Source organism: Sander vitreus, chromosome 19, assembly GCF_031162955.1.
Source record: "Sander vitreus isolate 19-12246 chromosome 19, sanVit1, whole genome shotgun sequence".
Lineage (NCBI taxonomy): Eukaryota > Metazoa > Chordata > Actinopteri > Perciformes > Percidae > Sander > Sander vitreus.
Window position 1 is genome coordinate 13,365,789 of NC_135873.1, and position 18,543 is coordinate 13,384,331.

At 39.4% G+C, this 18,543-nt stretch overlaps 1 protein-coding gene across 1 annotated transcript in view; it reads right to left on the reverse strand.

The window, feature by feature from the left end:
* dnah2 (dynein, axonemal, heavy chain 2) overlaps positions 1-18,543 on the reverse strand; it is an 80,626-nt gene that overhangs the window by 33,276 nt on the left and 28,807 nt on the right. Inside the window, 21 exon segments of the mRNA XM_078276366.1 lie at positions 42-181; positions 807-939; positions 2,276-2,415; positions 3,107-3,267; positions 3,563-3,730; positions 5,615-5,764; positions 6,041-6,171; positions 6,325-6,410; positions 6,700-6,888; positions 8,351-8,455; positions 8,945-9,169; positions 10,204-10,399; positions 10,590-10,681; positions 11,257-11,409; positions 11,987-12,145; positions 12,308-12,445; positions 12,849-12,985; positions 14,207-14,324; positions 15,475-15,693; positions 16,483-16,608; positions 17,147-17,299. Of these exon segments, the coding sequence (XP_078132492.1) occupies positions 42-181; positions 807-939; positions 2,276-2,415; positions 3,107-3,267; positions 3,563-3,730; positions 5,615-5,764; positions 6,041-6,171; positions 6,325-6,410; positions 6,700-6,888; positions 8,351-8,455; positions 8,945-9,169; positions 10,204-10,399; positions 10,590-10,681; positions 11,257-11,409; positions 11,987-12,145; positions 12,308-12,445; positions 12,849-12,985; positions 14,207-14,324; positions 15,475-15,693; positions 16,483-16,608; positions 17,147-17,299 (3,119 nt within the window).

An 18,543-nucleotide genomic window follows, 5' to 3' on the forward strand; every position in this document is an offset into this window, starting at 1 on the left:
GAATCAAGAATAAGTGAAGGAGAAAGTGTGAAGGTGCCTACTTCTTGTATCCAGACACCAGCTCCAGGTAGTTGGTGGGTGTCACATAATTATGTCTCTTCAGCTCCAACTTCATCCTTTGGGAGACCTGTGCAACCGACTGGTGTGTGGTCATAAAGATACTGGCAACCTTTGTCTGGATCTACAACATCATGCAGGATACAGTATGTTAACGTGTTGATATAAAGTTCAAACAGGAATGCAATTTAAGGAGTCAAATTATTTACTATGTATTAATTGATGTGAGGATTAATATACAGTAAGTGTAACAGCAGGGTACTACTAAACTTTTTGGAAATACTTGCTCTATAATAATATGGAGCCAGCTGTTTTAAATGATTTAAATAGAGGACACTGGATTGGAAAAAGAAGGATTAGAAAACCCAGTATAAATTAAGACTGGTTTTGCACTGTAAATGCAATTGAGGGAGACAGTGTTTAGTAGGCATTACAAATTGAGACTCTTAATGTGAAAAACTGGAAAATAAAGCTCTCTGTCCCTGTTCAGGTGTCTGCCTTCATTCCAAACAGCTATCCTCTCCCCTCTATTTTTCCCATTAAGGCTGACAATATAGTTACATGAAGTTGAATTTATAGATGTTGGGAGAGTAGATTAATGTATGAGAATGCATCAGTGTTGAATATGCACCAATTTAGAATTGTGAAATCGTGTTCACACAAAAAAAGTGTGTGTGTGTGTGTGTGTGTGTGTGTGTGTGTGTGTGTGTCCGTCCGTCCGTCCGTCCGTCCGTCCATGCATGCCGTACCCCTTCCAAGGAGCCCAGATCCAGTCCATCCAAGTATCTCTCAGCTACCTCCAGCAGAGCATCTTTGGGCCAGTCACAGAACCAGTCAATGGTGGTGCAGTTGACAAGCCCTGGATACTGGAGGAGGCGGTTCCTGTTGGCAAACAGCCATTTATGAATTTTATTCTGATATAATTTGTTGAAATAATGATCCCATATAATCATGTGGGCAAAGGTTCTGTAAACCAGTGCAGGTACATACATACATACATACAGGAAAAACCAAATGAAGGCAATTGTGATCACATTAAGCCATACTGACTGCCTAAAGCTTGCCAGGGTTATTTACTCGTCTTTTTGAAAATACAGCCTTTGGCAGCTAAAAAAACAGTAAAGTATGACACGAAAGCTCTTAACATTTTGAAAGAACCTCCTACAGTAAGGTACAGCGGAGTATGCTGAAGACCTACAAGTGTGAGTTGGTCAGCTGGTTAATCGGTGTAGCAGGACTCTCTGAGCTCTGGCACTGTGATATGGACCCTACTAGCAGCGAGTGGTCAGAGGCCCAGGATGCCTCGTCACACAGAGAATGGTGATTAGCTCCGGGTAATGGCGCCTGCCAGCCCAATTAGTAGCATTATGTGTGACCAGTAGCCTGTGCCACTAATTGCAACCAGGCTATCAATGGTTGAGGGGGAAGAGGTGTTTTTGTCAGAAAAATTGTGTGTGTGTATGTGTGTGACAACGGACAGAGAGAATGAATAACAGAAAATATAACGGACAGAGAGAATGAATAACAGAAAATATGTATCCATCTGTGTGAATACTACATCTGTGTGTATGTGTGCAAATACAGCAAGCCTCAGGTCCTTGCTACAGAATCACCCAAGTTACTAAACCTCATTTGCTCAGCCATTAACACATGGTGAGGCACCACTCACTGTCCCCAGAATAACTTTGAGGAGCTGCTGAGAGGTACTGCAGGGAATAGTTACCCTGTAGCTGACCACCAGTGTATTTTAATTTCCTTCATTTGCAAACACAAGTGTCTTGGGTGTGTCCTTGGGCTTGCACAGATCAAAAGCATATCATCTTGGCAAAATGCCTCCTTCATTCAGATTATATACGAAAATAGCAAACATCTGTCTAGTTAGAGAAATACGGCCGCAACATGAACACTACTGTGAATGCCAGTATTTAATTGTGTGTAAAATCAAAGGACAATTAAATGAAATGTTGTTTCAAGTTATCCCTTTTTGTTCGGGCAACAATGCACATACAGCTGCTAGAGATAAGCTAAGTGCTAGTACTATTTAGCTTACATGAATGAGGACTGCAATGGGATTCATATTGTGTTAATTTCCATAAACTTCTGTGTCGACAACAAGAGCAAACAGGGTTCTCAAAGAGAGGAGAAAAAAGAGGACGAACATTGTGAACTAGGATATATTATAGGACAGTGTGCTGCAAGAAACAAAATCAGAATCTACCTGAAGGGCTCTCCCACTGGGCTCATACAGAGCACTATGTGCAGGTTGTTCCTGACTCGCTCTATCAGGTAGCTGAACAAGGAGTCAGGAGTCTCCACTACATTGTCTTTCCTGGCAGACTCTGACAGAGCATTGCACAGCTAGAAGTAGAATGACAACAATTACATGTTATAAGAATTGGCATTAGGGCTTAAATTCCTTGAGACATGTTTCTAATATAAACTTTAATGAACTTTAGATGCACATGACCCCGTAGTATGCAAGTTCAATACATATTTGAGGCTGTATGTTACTTATGGAAGATTACGAGAGCAGACCATAAGTCAGCCACCACAGTCAGGTCAGTCTTGCATTACACAGAGATGGTCTTAAAAGAACATTCACACTTTATAATGAGCATAATTTGTAAAATGCAGTAAAATGTCATTTAAAACAAGATTCTTGAATTAAAACGGTATTGCTATGATTAAATCAATCTTAACTTTACACATAATTCACATTCATGGCTCGAATACTGATATGCAAGACAGAGAAAAACTAAGAAAATCAAAAGAATTGCAAAATATTAAAGGTGCTACTTTGACCAGAAAGCCGTTCTTTTGCTGGGCAAAGATTTAACTAACTTAACCAAGGATAACATCTATGTTGGTGTTTTGATGGACCTCTATTATTAGTGGGTAAAACCTCAGCCTAGATCATTTTCTTCACTACCTTTTGGTTAGAATTTAGTTAATTTAAACCATAAATAAAATGGAAATGCATGCAGTATGCATAGACAGAAAATAGAGTTAGACAGATGGAAGGCCAAAATGATTTTAAGACAACACAGACCTCAACAAACTCATCCTGCTTGTAGAGGTTAGGCACCTCTCCAGAGCTCAGGATATTATTGATGTCCTCTAAGAAGGATTCGTCTGCAATCTGGGTGTCATTGAAGAGGAAGACTGTGGGCTTATTGTCCACACCAGTCAACCGGTACAGCTTCTTGATGTCTGATAGAAAGAACGGAAAATCACCTATAAATAATGTAGCTGACTGAAGGTAGGATGAGAGGAACTGACTGTACAAAGGTAGAGTAATTCATCAAAAATCAAATACAGGTGAGTCAGCTAGAAAATGAAATTAGTCATGATTTATACTGAAGTTTTAAAGAATATATGTGAGTCCACTGTTGTTTTAATCTCGTTTAGTTTCAGTCTTTGGTTTAGTAGTAGTTAATAGAGCCATGGTTTCCCTTTCTTAAACATCTGTGAATGTAATATTACAAACAAGTGTATTTAATCTCACCTTCTCTAAACTCCTGTTTCCGGTACTGCTTTGTGATTTCCACCTGGAATACCCGGTATTCACAGATGAAGGCGGCCATCTTAGACAGGCTCTGTCTACCAGAGCCCCCAACACCAACCAGCAGCATGTTGCCCCTGAGCTGACTGATCACACGTACTACACGGGTTACTGTGGAGGGAAAACAAAATGTTACCCATATCATACATGTCATCTGAAATCCTCTATTTACAGTATTATTATAACTGCCCAATGTGTGGCTTGTACAACTGAAGAGGGTATCTTACAAATATTCACATACTTTGTCCTCTTTTTTATTTACTACTTTTTAATGGTGTGCAATCTGATATAATATTAACACAGAGCTTCATGGAGTTTCAGTGTGCCTGGAAATGTGCATGGACAACCCAACAATACATACAAACTAGTGTTGATCCATGTTGTTTCTATAGTAATGTACTGCTATTGATTTGCAGTGGCGTGTGGTAAAGTGGCAGATTGACAGCAGTGTGTAGAGAGCTGAGGCTGGTGCTGAGAGGCTTTCTCTCTTTCAACTAGAGGGTAGCTCTTAGCTGCGCCTCATGCTGTGTTTTTCAAAGGAGCTTCTAACTGGGCCTGAATCGAAAAACTGGCAACAGTGAACACAGCAAAGACACATCAGAGTACAGCAGATGAGGGCCTCTTATCTCAGGGCTCCAGACTAACTTTTTGCCTTGGTTGCACTGGTGCGCCTAACTTTTTTATTTAGGTGCACCAACACAAAATTTAGGTGCACCCAAATTTTTCCTTGCGTCGCCGTTAACGCTGAATGGCGATACACAATATATAGCTCTCTTTACAAAGTGGGCTAAATGTTCAGTTTTAAGTCAAAGCCACTTTTCACAAGCTCTTTTATTAAAACAGATTGTGATTCAAATAAAATGCAAAGACATGAATTCCTTTACCAGTTTGAACATATACAGCTGCAACACATGTAAATGAAAGTTGTCTGAAATAAAGAGCCTAGGATATATATATAAAAAAAAAAAAAAAAATATATATATCTCTGAGAAAGCTCCTTCACTTTCGTTCGGGTTCTACTCCAACCTGCGTCCCTTTGCTGCATGTCATTCCCCCCTCTCTCTCCCCTTTCATGTCTTCAGCTGTCCTATCAAAATAAAGGCCGAAATCTTAAAAAAACCCCAAAAAACAGACAGACAGAAAGACATAGGGAGACAGAGGGAGGGAGGGGGAGAGAGGGGGGAGTGCGATGGACTGAAGCGTATACTACTCACAAAGTGACAGCTGACTCATTATGAATGGGCCCAGCACGGTTCGAATGCACTTTGGCGGGTCAGCGGCGTTACACACGTCTTGTGTAGGCTGTGAAATGTCTGTATCGTCACTGCGCTGCATTTTTATGAACTATGATATTCTGGCGGGTCACATCTCTCGCCCAGGTCCAGCAGGCTCCGTCTCACACGCTATTACTCAACGAACTGAAGTTAGTTGCATTCAATAACTTCTAATGTGTTTTTCGCCGTGGCGGCTGCAATAACAGAAAGTTACCAGTGGAAACACTGGTACCAATATAGGTTTCCCTCTCATACTTAACAATATACAGCTGTGTTAATAACAATTAAAACTGTAGACAAATGTCAGCATGTGGACCGGCGGCGCCGTGTCTCTCCATGTTGCAGGGGAGTCGTGTGTGAGTGAATTGGAGGAGAGATCCAAACACAGGCACGGCTTTACAGAAGGAATGGGTCATGTAACGCAACATTAAACCATATCGATATAAACGACATTGTTTCGTTCGTGGAGAGGCAACAGATGCGAGGACGTTAGGTGCACCGGTGCAACCTAGGAAAATTCTTAGTCGCACCCTTACAAATTTTGGTCGCACTCTAGAGCCCTGTATATTGATTGTGGTAATGTGCTAGATTGACTGGACACAATGTGATGTGTGGAACTGACGCTGTGGGTTGATGCATTAGGGACATTTTCTGCACTGCGTGCCCATTGAAACATGAATGACAGTGTGTGTGGATGTGTGTGTGGTGTTCTCAGACGCACTGTGTTCGATGGCGTCTCGAAAGAGCACCAGGCTCATGGACACTACGCCAGGTGTCAGGTTGTAGTCCTCCAGCTGGGTCTCCATGAACTTCTTGAGAACCTTCATGTCCAGTAGGTCCTCATACACATGAGACTCACTCAGGAAATCACCTGACACAAGCACGCACGCACGCACGCATGCACGCGCACACACACACACACACACACACACACACACACACACACACACACACACACACACACAGAAATAAACACAGGTAAACACATTAATATCTTCTGGTGTAGTCATTAGTCAAACAGTTTCATAATGCTTAAACCTCTGTCCATTATCAATCCATTATCTTAGATGAAATAGTATTTTTACACTCATTGTGTGACATTGACAATACTGCGTGCACATCTGTGTGTGTACAGTAATAAATGTACCAAATATTGGCGGTTGTTTGTTGGGGCAGATGCTGTGGAATGTGTGGTCAAAGAGTGAGCCGAGTTTCTCCCCCAGCAAAGCAACAAAGGCCTCCGTGTCACTATAATCCACAAGCCGGTCTGAGAAAACCCTGAAATCAACAACAAAACACTGACAACAAATAGTATCCAATATATATACACAACAAAAGCACCTGTGGGTTTTGGCTAATGTATATTAGAGTAGAAAACCATTCACAGCTGTGAGAAGGTCAAAGATTTGGTGAAAAAATGTCTTTGTTTACCTGAAGCACTCATGGATCCACAGTCTAGTGATGTTGTTTTTGGTATCATGGAAATCTGGGTGAGCTCTTAGCAGACCTTGAAACACCTAGAATGGGTGGATCAAAAAGGACATGATGCTTCATCTAACATTTTAATATGCAGATTAAGTATTTTTGACCTAAATCAGCTAACTAAACTGGTTAGTTAAATAAGCCCTCAGTAAATTTAAAGAAAATGTTACCATAGCTAGTGATACTGGTTATCCCGAAAATACCAATGTGAGGCTTAGTATTAGTATTCTTAGTGTTTTCCTAAATTGAGCTCCCTTTGTGAAACAGGATCCCGTTGTATTTTCTTGAAAACATATACTATGTATCCAACCCATTATTTTGTACCTTTGAGATATCTCTGAGGTTGAAGAGGTAGTGGATCTTGGCTGGAGTGGGAAGAAAACGAGCTGCAACAGCATAATACAGTTCTAAGGTTGCCTGAGTCAGAATTTCTCCAATGGGCTTCACCTCCTCCTTGAACCCCTGTAGCTTTTGGTTGATCATGGTACTGTAGATCCGCCTGATCTGGGACTCCTGTATGCAGAAAAGGCAGGTCTTTTCAAGTTTGGTACATCTTGTAAATGATACAGCCATGTCAATAAAACACACAAGTAGTACTTGTCAAGGGAAAGAAAAACAGAAAAAGATTTCTTAAGGGGTGTAGCAATTCTATTTCATGTTGTCCACTTCAAACATTCAAGAGTCAAGGCAACTCAAGTGTTTACGTCCTGAATTCAATACTGCTCCAGTCACTTTCAAAAGCAAATTTATTTTGACCTCTTGTGGCAATACAAAAAGTAGGGTGAAGACAGGAGTCGAGAGAGGCACTACAAATAAGCACTGAAAAAGATGGTCCGGGAAAGATTAAAAGGAACACAACAACACAGATGAAAGACAGCCAGATAATTGAAATAAGACAAGAGTTGAGCTGGAGAGGGAGCAGTGGAGAGCGAAAGGAAAGTACAAACTAGAATTGCTGCCCTGCAGTTGTATGCCTCTGCCAACCAGTCAAGTTGCAGTTTATTTCCACGTCCGTCAAGACTTACATAAAATATGTAGTAAAGACTTTAAAGGAGTTTAATAAAGGAATTTATTAAAAGGTATTAATTGTATTTGGTGAAACGTGGATGTTTCACACACATCTTTAACCGGCAGCACAGATGATCTGTACATCAAGGTGGACACCTAAGATTAGTGTCACCAATTTGGTATCGCCCAAATGTCTCCTCTTCTGTTCCTGACTTATGGTGTTGAATAATGGCCAAAAAAGCATTTTTGCAGGTCACAGGGAAGTTGACTTTTGACCTTTTGTGTATAAAATATCATCACTTCATCATTTATCCTATTAGACATTTGTGGGAAATGGTAATTTTATTTAGTGTATGGATTTTTGAGTGATGTCCAAGTTTTTGAAGAAATTCCCTCCAGGGGTTCCTGAGATATTGTGTTGGGATGGGACGGACGGACGGACGTGAAACCCGAAAACATAATGCCTCCAGCCACAGCTATCACCGGCGTGGAGGCATAAAAAGCCAAGAGAAAGAGGAGGCATATGAAAGGAAAGGAAACATTTGCAGGCACTCTTTCAGACAATCATAATTTTGCAGTGGTTATTTATATAGCTATAATCATAATCAGGTTAATTCCATGTTTAATAAATAATTGGTTGACAAATGGTGATGAAAGATGAAATGTCTTGCAGGTGGAATATTACCAGGATCAACCTTGTTGAATGCACAAACATAGTTGGATGATAGAAGAAGAAAAAAGAAGAATAGCATTGCTAAAATAGGTGTGAATCTCTTTTATGATCTCTTAATCTCTTTTAATGAGAAAAAAGTCAAAACTAAACAATAAATATCCTGGCTGTTTTTATTTCATTGCATGTTTAATATATTTGAATGCCTTTTCAAGTAAAAAAAAAACAATAGTTACGTAATTTTGTCAACTTCAGTCCTCAGTGGTAAAGGAGAGCTAAATAGTCAGCAGGACTTACATTTGGGAAGGTCATATTGATGAGATTGAATCGACTCTGTAAGCGGCCAGAGATGTGAGTCCTCCCTCCACCTGGGGGCCCCATGGACGCCAACAAGAACATGTCCTAACAAAGCACACACACAGAAAACAGCAGTTTAATGGCCTCTATAACAATAGCACACACACCTAAATAAACATACATATTACTATTACACATGTAAAAGCTCTTATCCCACATACTGAAATTTTTTTTTAATTTGGAGGTAATTAGAAGGGCACATTAGGAGAGTACAGACCTTCGCCAAGGCATGCCCTCTCTCACATGTTAATGCAGTGTGAATTTTCTCAGTGGGGAACTCATTTTTCCAATTATTCCCACCACATGAATGCAGCACAAACACAGTTGTTCTCGCAATGTTAACAAAAGGGATCCTCCCCTTGAAATTCGATCCACTCGAACATTTAATGGGTTCTTTCTTGGCCCATGCCAAACCGAAAATGTAACCTCCCTGGCGATTATGGAGGAGGAGGGACTAAGAAGGCAGAAAAATTATTATATATTAATCTCACACGCCAGCAGACCTCACTCCACCCAACAATTGCCATTTCTTACCTTGACAAACTTTAGGGTCTGTTTCTGGCGGTCATACCAGAAGCCATAGTCGATCCAGAGCCGCAGCAATTCCAGCGGTGGCTGGGAGCCAAAGAGGTCATGGGCTGGCATGTTGAGGTTGTCCAGGAAACACAGCAGGCGCTTCCCACCTGCAGGCACAAACACGCCTTTGGTTCTCTTCTCTATGCGGCTCTCCACGATGGCCTGGATGTTATTAGAGGTAGTCTGGACAGTGATAGATACACAGAGAGAGAGAGACAAAGATACAGAAAAGATGGAATGGTTAGTTATATCGTGTACCTTGTGTTATGAAACCACATTAACCATGTGACAATGAAATTCAGCAATGAAAGCAATACTGAGAAAATATGTCAAACAGTTAATTGTGAAAAATGTGTGTGAATGTGCGGACAATTATGTATTTGTGAAGGTGATTTCAGCTTATCAACCAAATTAGACAGTACTGTGGCTTGTTCGCTTGAAATGGCAACATCTGGATATCGGTTTATCCCTTATGTGACTGAGACAATGTAGGGAAGAAAATCTGTACACTTACCCAGTGAAACCTCTTGCTGGTGATGAGTGTATTGTGGGTGGAACTATGGCATTTGGCTAGTACATTAATAATAGTGTGTGCATATGTATTGGTGGCATCTATAGATCATACTTTATGACAGCATGTGTGTTGCAGCCTAGTGGACATTCAGGACATTCAAAATATACGTAAAACGTGGTAGTTATGTCACATCTTTAATGAGACCAAGCCAAGTGCTAGAAATGTCTGACAGAGGAGGACAAACCTGAACTTTTCCAATTATAACCCTAAGCTTCATGTAAAGACAAGAGGGCAGACACACATGTAAATAAAGAGGGACAAATACAAGTTTAAAGACCTAATTAAACCACTTACTCCATCCCTGTTACAAAATCACATGTTTTGCATTTTAGGCCTTTATTACATAGGACAGCCGAAGAATGGAAGGGGGAAAGAGAGGGGGAATGACATGCAAAAGGGCTGCAGGTTGAAAATGGACCTGTGGCCGCTGCGGCAAGGACTGAGCTTCTGTACATGGGACGCATGTAACCCTAACCCTAACCTCAACCACCATGACTAAATGCCTTTATTCTACTTAAACTTAAGTCTAACAGCTAACAGTTTAACATCTTATGTTATTTCTAAACATTCGCGATAACATTACACAAATAGAATAACAAGAGCATGGCATACACAGACACACAGACCATGCAAAGGCACCAACCTGTGAAGACATGTTGACAGTGAGGCTAGTCCACTTGTTATCCAAGCCCTGCAAGATGCTCTGGACCACTGAGGTTTTACCAGTGCTTACTGGCCCAGTGAGCAGCACTGGGTACTGACCCAACACCAAAGCCTTAACCAGGAAGTTGTAGCGAACTGTGTCTACTGTCGGAACCATAATCTTATAGAATGGAGCACTGCAGGAGGAAAGGATATATAGATGTATTGGAGTTGGTTGATATATGTTAGCGGTTGGTTATACCATCTAGCATTTGTTAAGTTTTAAAAAACTGGATTAGCAGAGAATGTAATGGATACAAATTCCACAAATATATGCGTACAACAGCTGGTGTCAGATATATACAGTAGGACCACCTGGTTACTTACTTGGCATTGTAATGCCAGTCCTTTGGCAGCTTATCTTCAAAAAAAGCCCAGGTTCTGTTTTTGGTGTCCACATAGTACTCATAAACTGTGTCCTGAAAGAATTTACATCAAAGGTTCAGGGAATGTTGATGCCTGCTAAAACAGACTTATTCAGTTTGCTGATGGAAAGTTGGAGTGTACAGTAATACATTTCATTAGTATTTTGTCTATGGTGCATTTAAAATGCTTACATTAATCGAATAAGGCTTGGAATTGTAAAACCATTTACACATCATATTGATATAGTGTCAATGATTAGTGTAATGATTGTAGAAAAACAGGCTATTGTGTTTTTCTTAGGGTACAATTTGGCACAAAAATGGGACCTGCTTTCAAAACTCTCATGGTGTCAAGCTACATTTGGTCATGGATACACCGAATAAAAACATTTTTCAACTGTCTTTCGGTATCATAATAGACCCACAGCCTGCCAAAGCTACTCAAACCTAAGTAGTTCTGGAAGCTCTACTTGTCTTCTTTTTATTTTTTTGCAAAGTATTACTTAGCCACAGCAGTTGCAACCTACAGTTCATTTAACACTGGTCAAACAAGCAGACTAGTGAAAAAAGAGCGTGTCGTTTGGCTGACTTTGTAAGTGTGTAAACAAATATTATGCTCTACAGAGGACCTTGATAGGGAAGGTGCCTTCCATCTCCCGTAGGAAGTTGTCCATCCTCTTGCGTCCATCATCATCAACAGAGGCACAGATGGACCAGATAAGGCTGAAGATGAACCAGAGCTCCACCATCCTACCCAGGTTTTCTGTGTCAGAAGTATTCACCTTAGAAAAGGGAGAAAATAACATTGTGTTTCACACTGGAGATGCTTGGATAACAGCTGCAATATACGTGTTCATTGACGTATGTGTATGATTGTGTGTGTGTGTGTGTGTGTGTGTGTGTGTATCTGTATGTGTATATGTATGTATATATGTGTGTATGTATGTATAGTATATATATAGGCTATATATCATAAGATAATTGTGAGTAAGATATAAATATGTGTTAAATGAAATAATAATTATTTACTGAGTTATGGGAAAGGGGTAGGAATAAATAAGTGTATACTTCTTCCTACTCCTTTTCAGACATGTCTATGTTTTTTTTTTTGTGTGATGTTTTGTTTGGTTTATTTTTAATATGTCTGAAATAAATTTCTTCATTCATTCATTCATACATTCATCCGCACAGTTTTGGGATTTTCTTAGTAATGTTTTAATAATGTATGGCTTAATTTCAGTCACAAGTCTTAAGTCAGTTAAACCAAATGCCATTAAGGACCAAGATTTAAGGTGTGTTGTCAATGTGAGGGATTACAATATGCAGTGGAGGTTACAGATTGCAATCTACTTGTCATACCCCATTGCTGGATGTGGCCAGGGAGTCATAAAGGCGGCAGAGAGACGTTACTCCATTAAGCTCAGTGATGGGAATCAGCTCCTTACAGTTTCTGTTCTTAAAGTTCAGTGTGCTCTCTATGTATTTCTCAAACAAACACTTTAAATGGTTTACTTCAGCCTGTGAAGAAATGGAGAGATCAATAGATAGAGATGGAATGTGAAAGTGTACAAGAAAATAAGAGAATAAAATGGGTGTCGTTCATAAAGGTTTTTTTATGTTCCTCTTATAAATGTGTTCATAAAAAAAGATAAGAAGTTATTATGAGTGAATGCATTGTACCTTTTGTCGCTTGTCCAGCCAGGAGTGGACAAAAGGCTTCCATCCCAGATCAATGTAATCATTGTAGACCATCCCACAGCGAGACACTGTAGCTGGAGAGGCCATTGCCAGGTTCTCCACTTCAAACAGCAGAGACACCTATGACAGAGGAATTTCCGAATGGCTTTTCTGTTCTGATCGTTTTACTGTACATGGTTGACTACGATGCAGTACTATTTCGTAACTAATTTGGTTTTAATTTCTAATTAGTTTTTATATCTGGGACCATAAACAAGATAGACAGAACGAACAGATAGATAGACCGACCGAACGAACAGATAGATAGATAGACAGACATTTACACACAAGATAAATACATTTGTACAGAAGGCATAGGGTTAATGTGATGTATTACTACTGCTATATAAAAGTTAAATTTCAATGTTCAAGACACAGAATGCTGACATAAATTTCAAAGAAACAGCCAAGTTACTGTAATTAACTTCAATTACAATTTCATCATGCACAATAATTCTTATTGTTATTATAGTGCTCTTCTCACCTGTTCAGGCATGGAGATTCTCTCACCATTGATAAGCGTGAGCACCTTATTGTCATCCATAACAGAGTTCATACTCTCTATCCACAGTGTGTCAACAGGCCCGTCAAACACAATCCACTTCTCATCTGGTTTCTCATCTAAAGAATGTAGAGGAGATGCAGTGTGTGATAGAAAAAGTGAAAGGACATATACATATAGTGGCAGTGTTCAAATTGTAATGTATATTTTGCTCACAATTTTAAGACAGTAGAATTAACATGTCTATTTAATGCTTACCAGTTTACTTGCATTTGTGGTTTAAAAAACAGTTAAATATTGACCACCAAAAAACAGTGTCTATACAAAAAGAGTTGTGTACCAGTGTGTCTATTACATGGAAACGTAATACTATGTAAAACATTTTTGTGCTGTTCGATAGATCAATAAAAAAAAAGTCCAGCCAGAAAACCTGTCAAGAAAAAAAAAAGCCGTCCAACTGTTCTCTGGACTGTTGCTTGTTTATTTATTGCTAATTTAAAAAGAGGGTTACAAATGAAAACTAATGATGGCAAAAGAGGCCTGAGTGTCTAGTGCCATCATGATAAGTGAAATCCCATATCTGTTTACACAGTAATTGAGTAAAACCTTAGGTACGATGCACTCAAGGACATTCACTTTAACATACAGCTTCCCTGTACTCCATGACTTCATCTTCCCAAAGCAGTAGTATGCATAGTGAAATAGTGCCAAATAAGCTTTGTTCATGTTAAGATGCTAAAGATGCTCCTTTTCACAATACATTTTTCAATGTTTAGTATTACTGCTTTAAAGGCAATTCGGATAATAAAAAAATAATTGTGCATAGAAGAATACTCCACAAGATAATATTAGACTCAGAAAATAGGAATAATTGAAGCACGATTCACAAAAAAAATAAAATAAACACTACTCCACAATTTCGCTCTATATCCCAAAGTTAAGATCTACTGGATTATTATTTTCAAGTAATATCTAAAATACTTCAAATCCAGCTGGAACCAGAACCACTTATTATTATTGTAGAAATATCTGATGATGTTATAAATTTAAGCAACACCCAGTAATGTTTCCTATCCTATACTCTTATCATTTCAAAGAAACTGCTTCTCATGCACTGGAAAAAGAAAGAAGTCCTCACTACAAAGATGCGGCTTAGTGATATATATATATATATATATATATATATATATATATATATATATATATATATATATACATATATATATATTTATGGATGTATTGTATTACCCAAGTATGTGTATGTGTATCAACATGCTCAAATAAAACCACATTTCAAAAGATGTAGTATGAACAGGAATGTGTGTTTTCAGTGTCAGCACCTGCGCAGGCTGATCTCATGAGGGAAGACAGCACTCCATCAGTCCACTCGTTGGTGGACAGGTCATTTTCTCCATACAGCTCTCCCAGACTCATTGCCTTGGGGTTCAGAGGATAATCCTTTGTACCACAGGGACCAAAGGGATACACAAAAAGTGAATAATAATGGCAGATCATACTTACTGAAGACTATTTGTCAGCTACAAAGCTTAAAATGATGAGACATATTAAAACAGTAGCTTTTCATGGAACATGTGCATCTTTTTGCCAAATGTATAATTTTTGTTCTTCTTATTAAGGTAAGGAATTCACAAACATATAAATACATTTTTGTAAACTTTGAACCTTAACCAAGTCCAGTTGCCCTTAAATTTAACCTTCCTTTGATACTATGATCTGGATGACTGAGAACCTTCACAGAAGTTTTGAACAATTGGATTTTTACTTTATTATGCATTACTTAGTGCAGTGGTTCCCAAACTTTTTCTGCAGGGCATCCCTTTTGTAGTTAGAGCGAGAGCGAGAGAGAGAGAGAGAGAGAGAGAGAGGGGCGTATTTATTAGTTAAACCTTTATTATAACTATTAGGTAAACTTAAACTTTACCTATATTTTATCTACTTAGCTTTATATATTTGATTACAATGTTACACAGCTCTGTTTACACTTTATGCTAGTAGATCGTATTTTTCTTTTTTTTTTTGGCAATGTAAACGTCTTTCACGTTTCCCCTGACAATAAAGCCCCTTTGAATTGAAAATTAAATTGAGAGACAGAGAGAGAGAGAGACAGACCGAGAGAGAGGTGCGCAACAATCAGATGTTTCCCCCTAGGGGGCGCGCCCCCCAGTTTGGGAACCACTGACTTAGTGGAAGAAAACAAACAGAAACAAATACATATATGAAGTGATGTCACCAGTCACTGTCAGATGAGTATATGTGTTTGCATGAACATATGGGTGCAACAAGGTACAGTATCTCAGTGGAGACAGGCAATTAAGAGGAATGAGAGATGGATAATGAGAACCAGGGAGAGGCAAGGCTGGCATGAGGAGAGGCACAAGAAATAGATATGCAAAGAGCTAGAGAAAAAGTAAGCAAGAGATAAGTAGGAAGAAAGTGAGATGAAAACTAATAAGGGCAGAAAGAGAAGTAAAAAGAAAACATGACTACAATTATGAATGGCTGTTTGACTAGAAGAGATAAACTAGAGCCCCTTTTGTGACCCAAGAACATTCCTTTTGATAGTGTATTCTTTTCCATCCACACCCACCTGGACCAGCTGGAAGCCAGGCACTCCCTTTTGGTAAAGGGAAGTGAGGGCATTCTGCAGAGTCCTCCAGGTAACACTCTTAGCGCTGCCTGTCTTTCCCACCAGCATAGATGAGTGTCGAGAGTTTTTGGTCTCATAAAGTTGGATGACTTTGGTTATTGTAAAAGGAGTCACCTGCAAACCGCTCTGACGAAGCTCCGCCTCTATAGCCTCCTTCAACTGCAACAAAATGACAGCTAGTCAGTGATGGTAATACCCTGAGTGATATTGTAAATATACAGAAAATTAAGATATAATGACCATAATGTACCAGGGTCAAGTTTAATTAAATTTGTCCATTTTGGGTGTTTATCTATATGTGCACACACATGCACAGACATAGGGCAAACATGCATTAAGACATACTCATCCACATATAAACACATGCTCTCCAACATACTCCAGTGCTGTGATGAGAGCATGCAAAAACATACATACACAAGGAAGGGCAGACTGAACAAGACCAAGACACTATCCCATCTATCTATCTCTTTTTTCCAAAAGACTCTACTTTTCATAGTTTTAACATACAAGGGACATGGCAGAGATGGAAAATGCAACATTAAAGCTGCTTTTAGCCTGCATCTGTGTGCTGTGTTGTTTGTGTCTGTATAATTAAATTCCTCATTTGTTTGTCCTCTCCACCAAAGTTAAAGAGACAGCCACATAGCGAGACAGAGAGACAAAGTTAGACAGCAGATGCAGAGACAGCAGTGGCATCTTATTGATGTCTAACTGCTTAGCATTAGAGCTTCAGTTTTAGTAAGAGCTGTTACTGTATATATCGATGCTATAATTAATATTAAGAGGGGCTAACAGCTCTCAGGACAACCTCTGGGACAAATTAACTATAGTTGAATTGATGAAATTGAGAAAATAAACTTTTTATGACACTGTCACACAGTCAGAGCAAACACAACAAAACACTAAGTCTCTTGAATGGAATGCTTATCTCGATTGATGACTTACCTTGCCATAGTCTATAATGGGTGTTTCCACAGCAGGGAACAAGTCCTGGGTGATCCCATTGAACAGTGGCACGTCAGTGGAGGCCAGCTTAGCAATGTTCATGTCCTTCATAGCCATTAGCAGGACCTGAGGACAAAGATACAAAGAGAGATTTAAGTATATTTCCTATTGAAACGTTTATTTTATTTGAAAGGAAAGGCCAGTAGTTAATTCAGTACATATGTGCTGGTTCTTCTATGACTTGCCAAAAAGAGAGATGACAGCACAGCTTTGGTTCACATTCAAGCTCATGCAGTCATAGCAACCGCCTGTTAAACACATGCAAAATAGTGTGTTTAGTATGAAATTCCTTCTTTGCATTTCCACAGACAATGTTTCCTTGTTGAGGTGCAGTGGAGGTGCAGTAATTTCTGGGATATCCACTTGATCTGACTAACTCAGACTGCTGAAGCCTTACGCTAGCTTCATATACACCTGTGAATGGATTTTTGTACAGAATGAGGACTGTGGATTTTGTCTCCCATCACTTACACTGAAAGTGGATTAGGAAGGGATCTCTTAATGGCCTGTATAACAGGAGGAATTATTAAAGCAAGTAAAACAGAGTATTAAATACAAGTAGATTGGTTTGTTTCACATGAGCGAGAGAGCAAGAGAGACCTACTTCTTCATCAGGAACATTGGTGCAAACGCGCCTCTTCTTTCCAGCATAGCGAAGCAAGGAGGTGAGAGCACGCAGGCCAAAATCATAGTGGTCCTGTTTAGACAGCTGCTGCACTGCCAGGGAGTACAGGGTGAAGACCTTCTTAGCCAGGACCTATGAGGACAAAGACAGAGATAGAGGTAGAGTGACATAGAGTTACAAAGACAGAAACAGAAAAGGAAGAAACAAAAGGAGGAGAAGGACAGAGGGAGAACGGTAAATGTCATCTTAAATAAGATTCAAATTTGCAGTATTTCAAGAGATGAGCAAGGGTGACTTAGCAATGTGCCAGTAAAGCATATCATTGAACATAAATCCATCACTTCCCATTCCTTGCCTCAGTGGAAATCAAAGACACGTTACACGATACATCTGTTCAACCATACAGCCTGCACCAAAAAAAAAGCATGGCAATAAAACCATTGCGCCTACTAGGTGTTTGTGTGTGTGTCTGTGGATTTTGCTGAAGTCTCCAAAGAGCAAAATAGAACTTCATGGTGTTTGAGAGCAAGATCTTCTTAAACACAAACAGATTAGGAAGCACATATACCACCATCGCATTTTCTTATCACTCAATAGCAAGCACACAGCGTGCACACTAATGCACACCAACTCTGTCATCCCCCTCACAATAAACACTCACATAGATTAGGTAGCAAAGTGAAGCTATAAGAGCTCCCTGGTGAGTCACTTTAGCTAAGCTCTGGTCTGTGGTAATGATCACTGTCTAGCACATGACACACTACACACACACACACACACACACACACACACACACACACACACACACACACACACACAATGATGCTCTCACACCTTGGCCTTGCACCAAACTCAATTCCAACATTGATCCCAGAACAGTACTGCTTAAAATAGCTTGAAATCAGTGAGGAAACAGATGGATCAACACCCACCACTGATCTATGTTCAGCTGAGGCTCCAGTCACTCACATTTCCCAACTAGATTACTTTACATGTCACGTACAGTGCAATAAGAACAATTCTCCATTAAAAACTTTGATAAAAAAAACTCTGATAAAAAAACTCTAAGTCTGTAACTTTGATGACATGGCAAGCACTGTATTTCTAATTGAATCCATCAGATTGATTTGATGATATTGCATCTCTATTAGTTAGAATAACTCAATCTCATCTGCTGATTGCCTGAGCTCTTGGCATAATAATTAGAAGCTGAAATGTTTTAATTAAAGCTGTGATGATTCAACATGATTTACTTTAGAAATCAGTGCGTATTCAGAACTGTGTACAGGGTAAAAATACCAGACGGAATTCATTAAACGGATACATCCACTATACAAGGATATTTGTATGCCTGTAAGCGCATAGAGAGCATACAG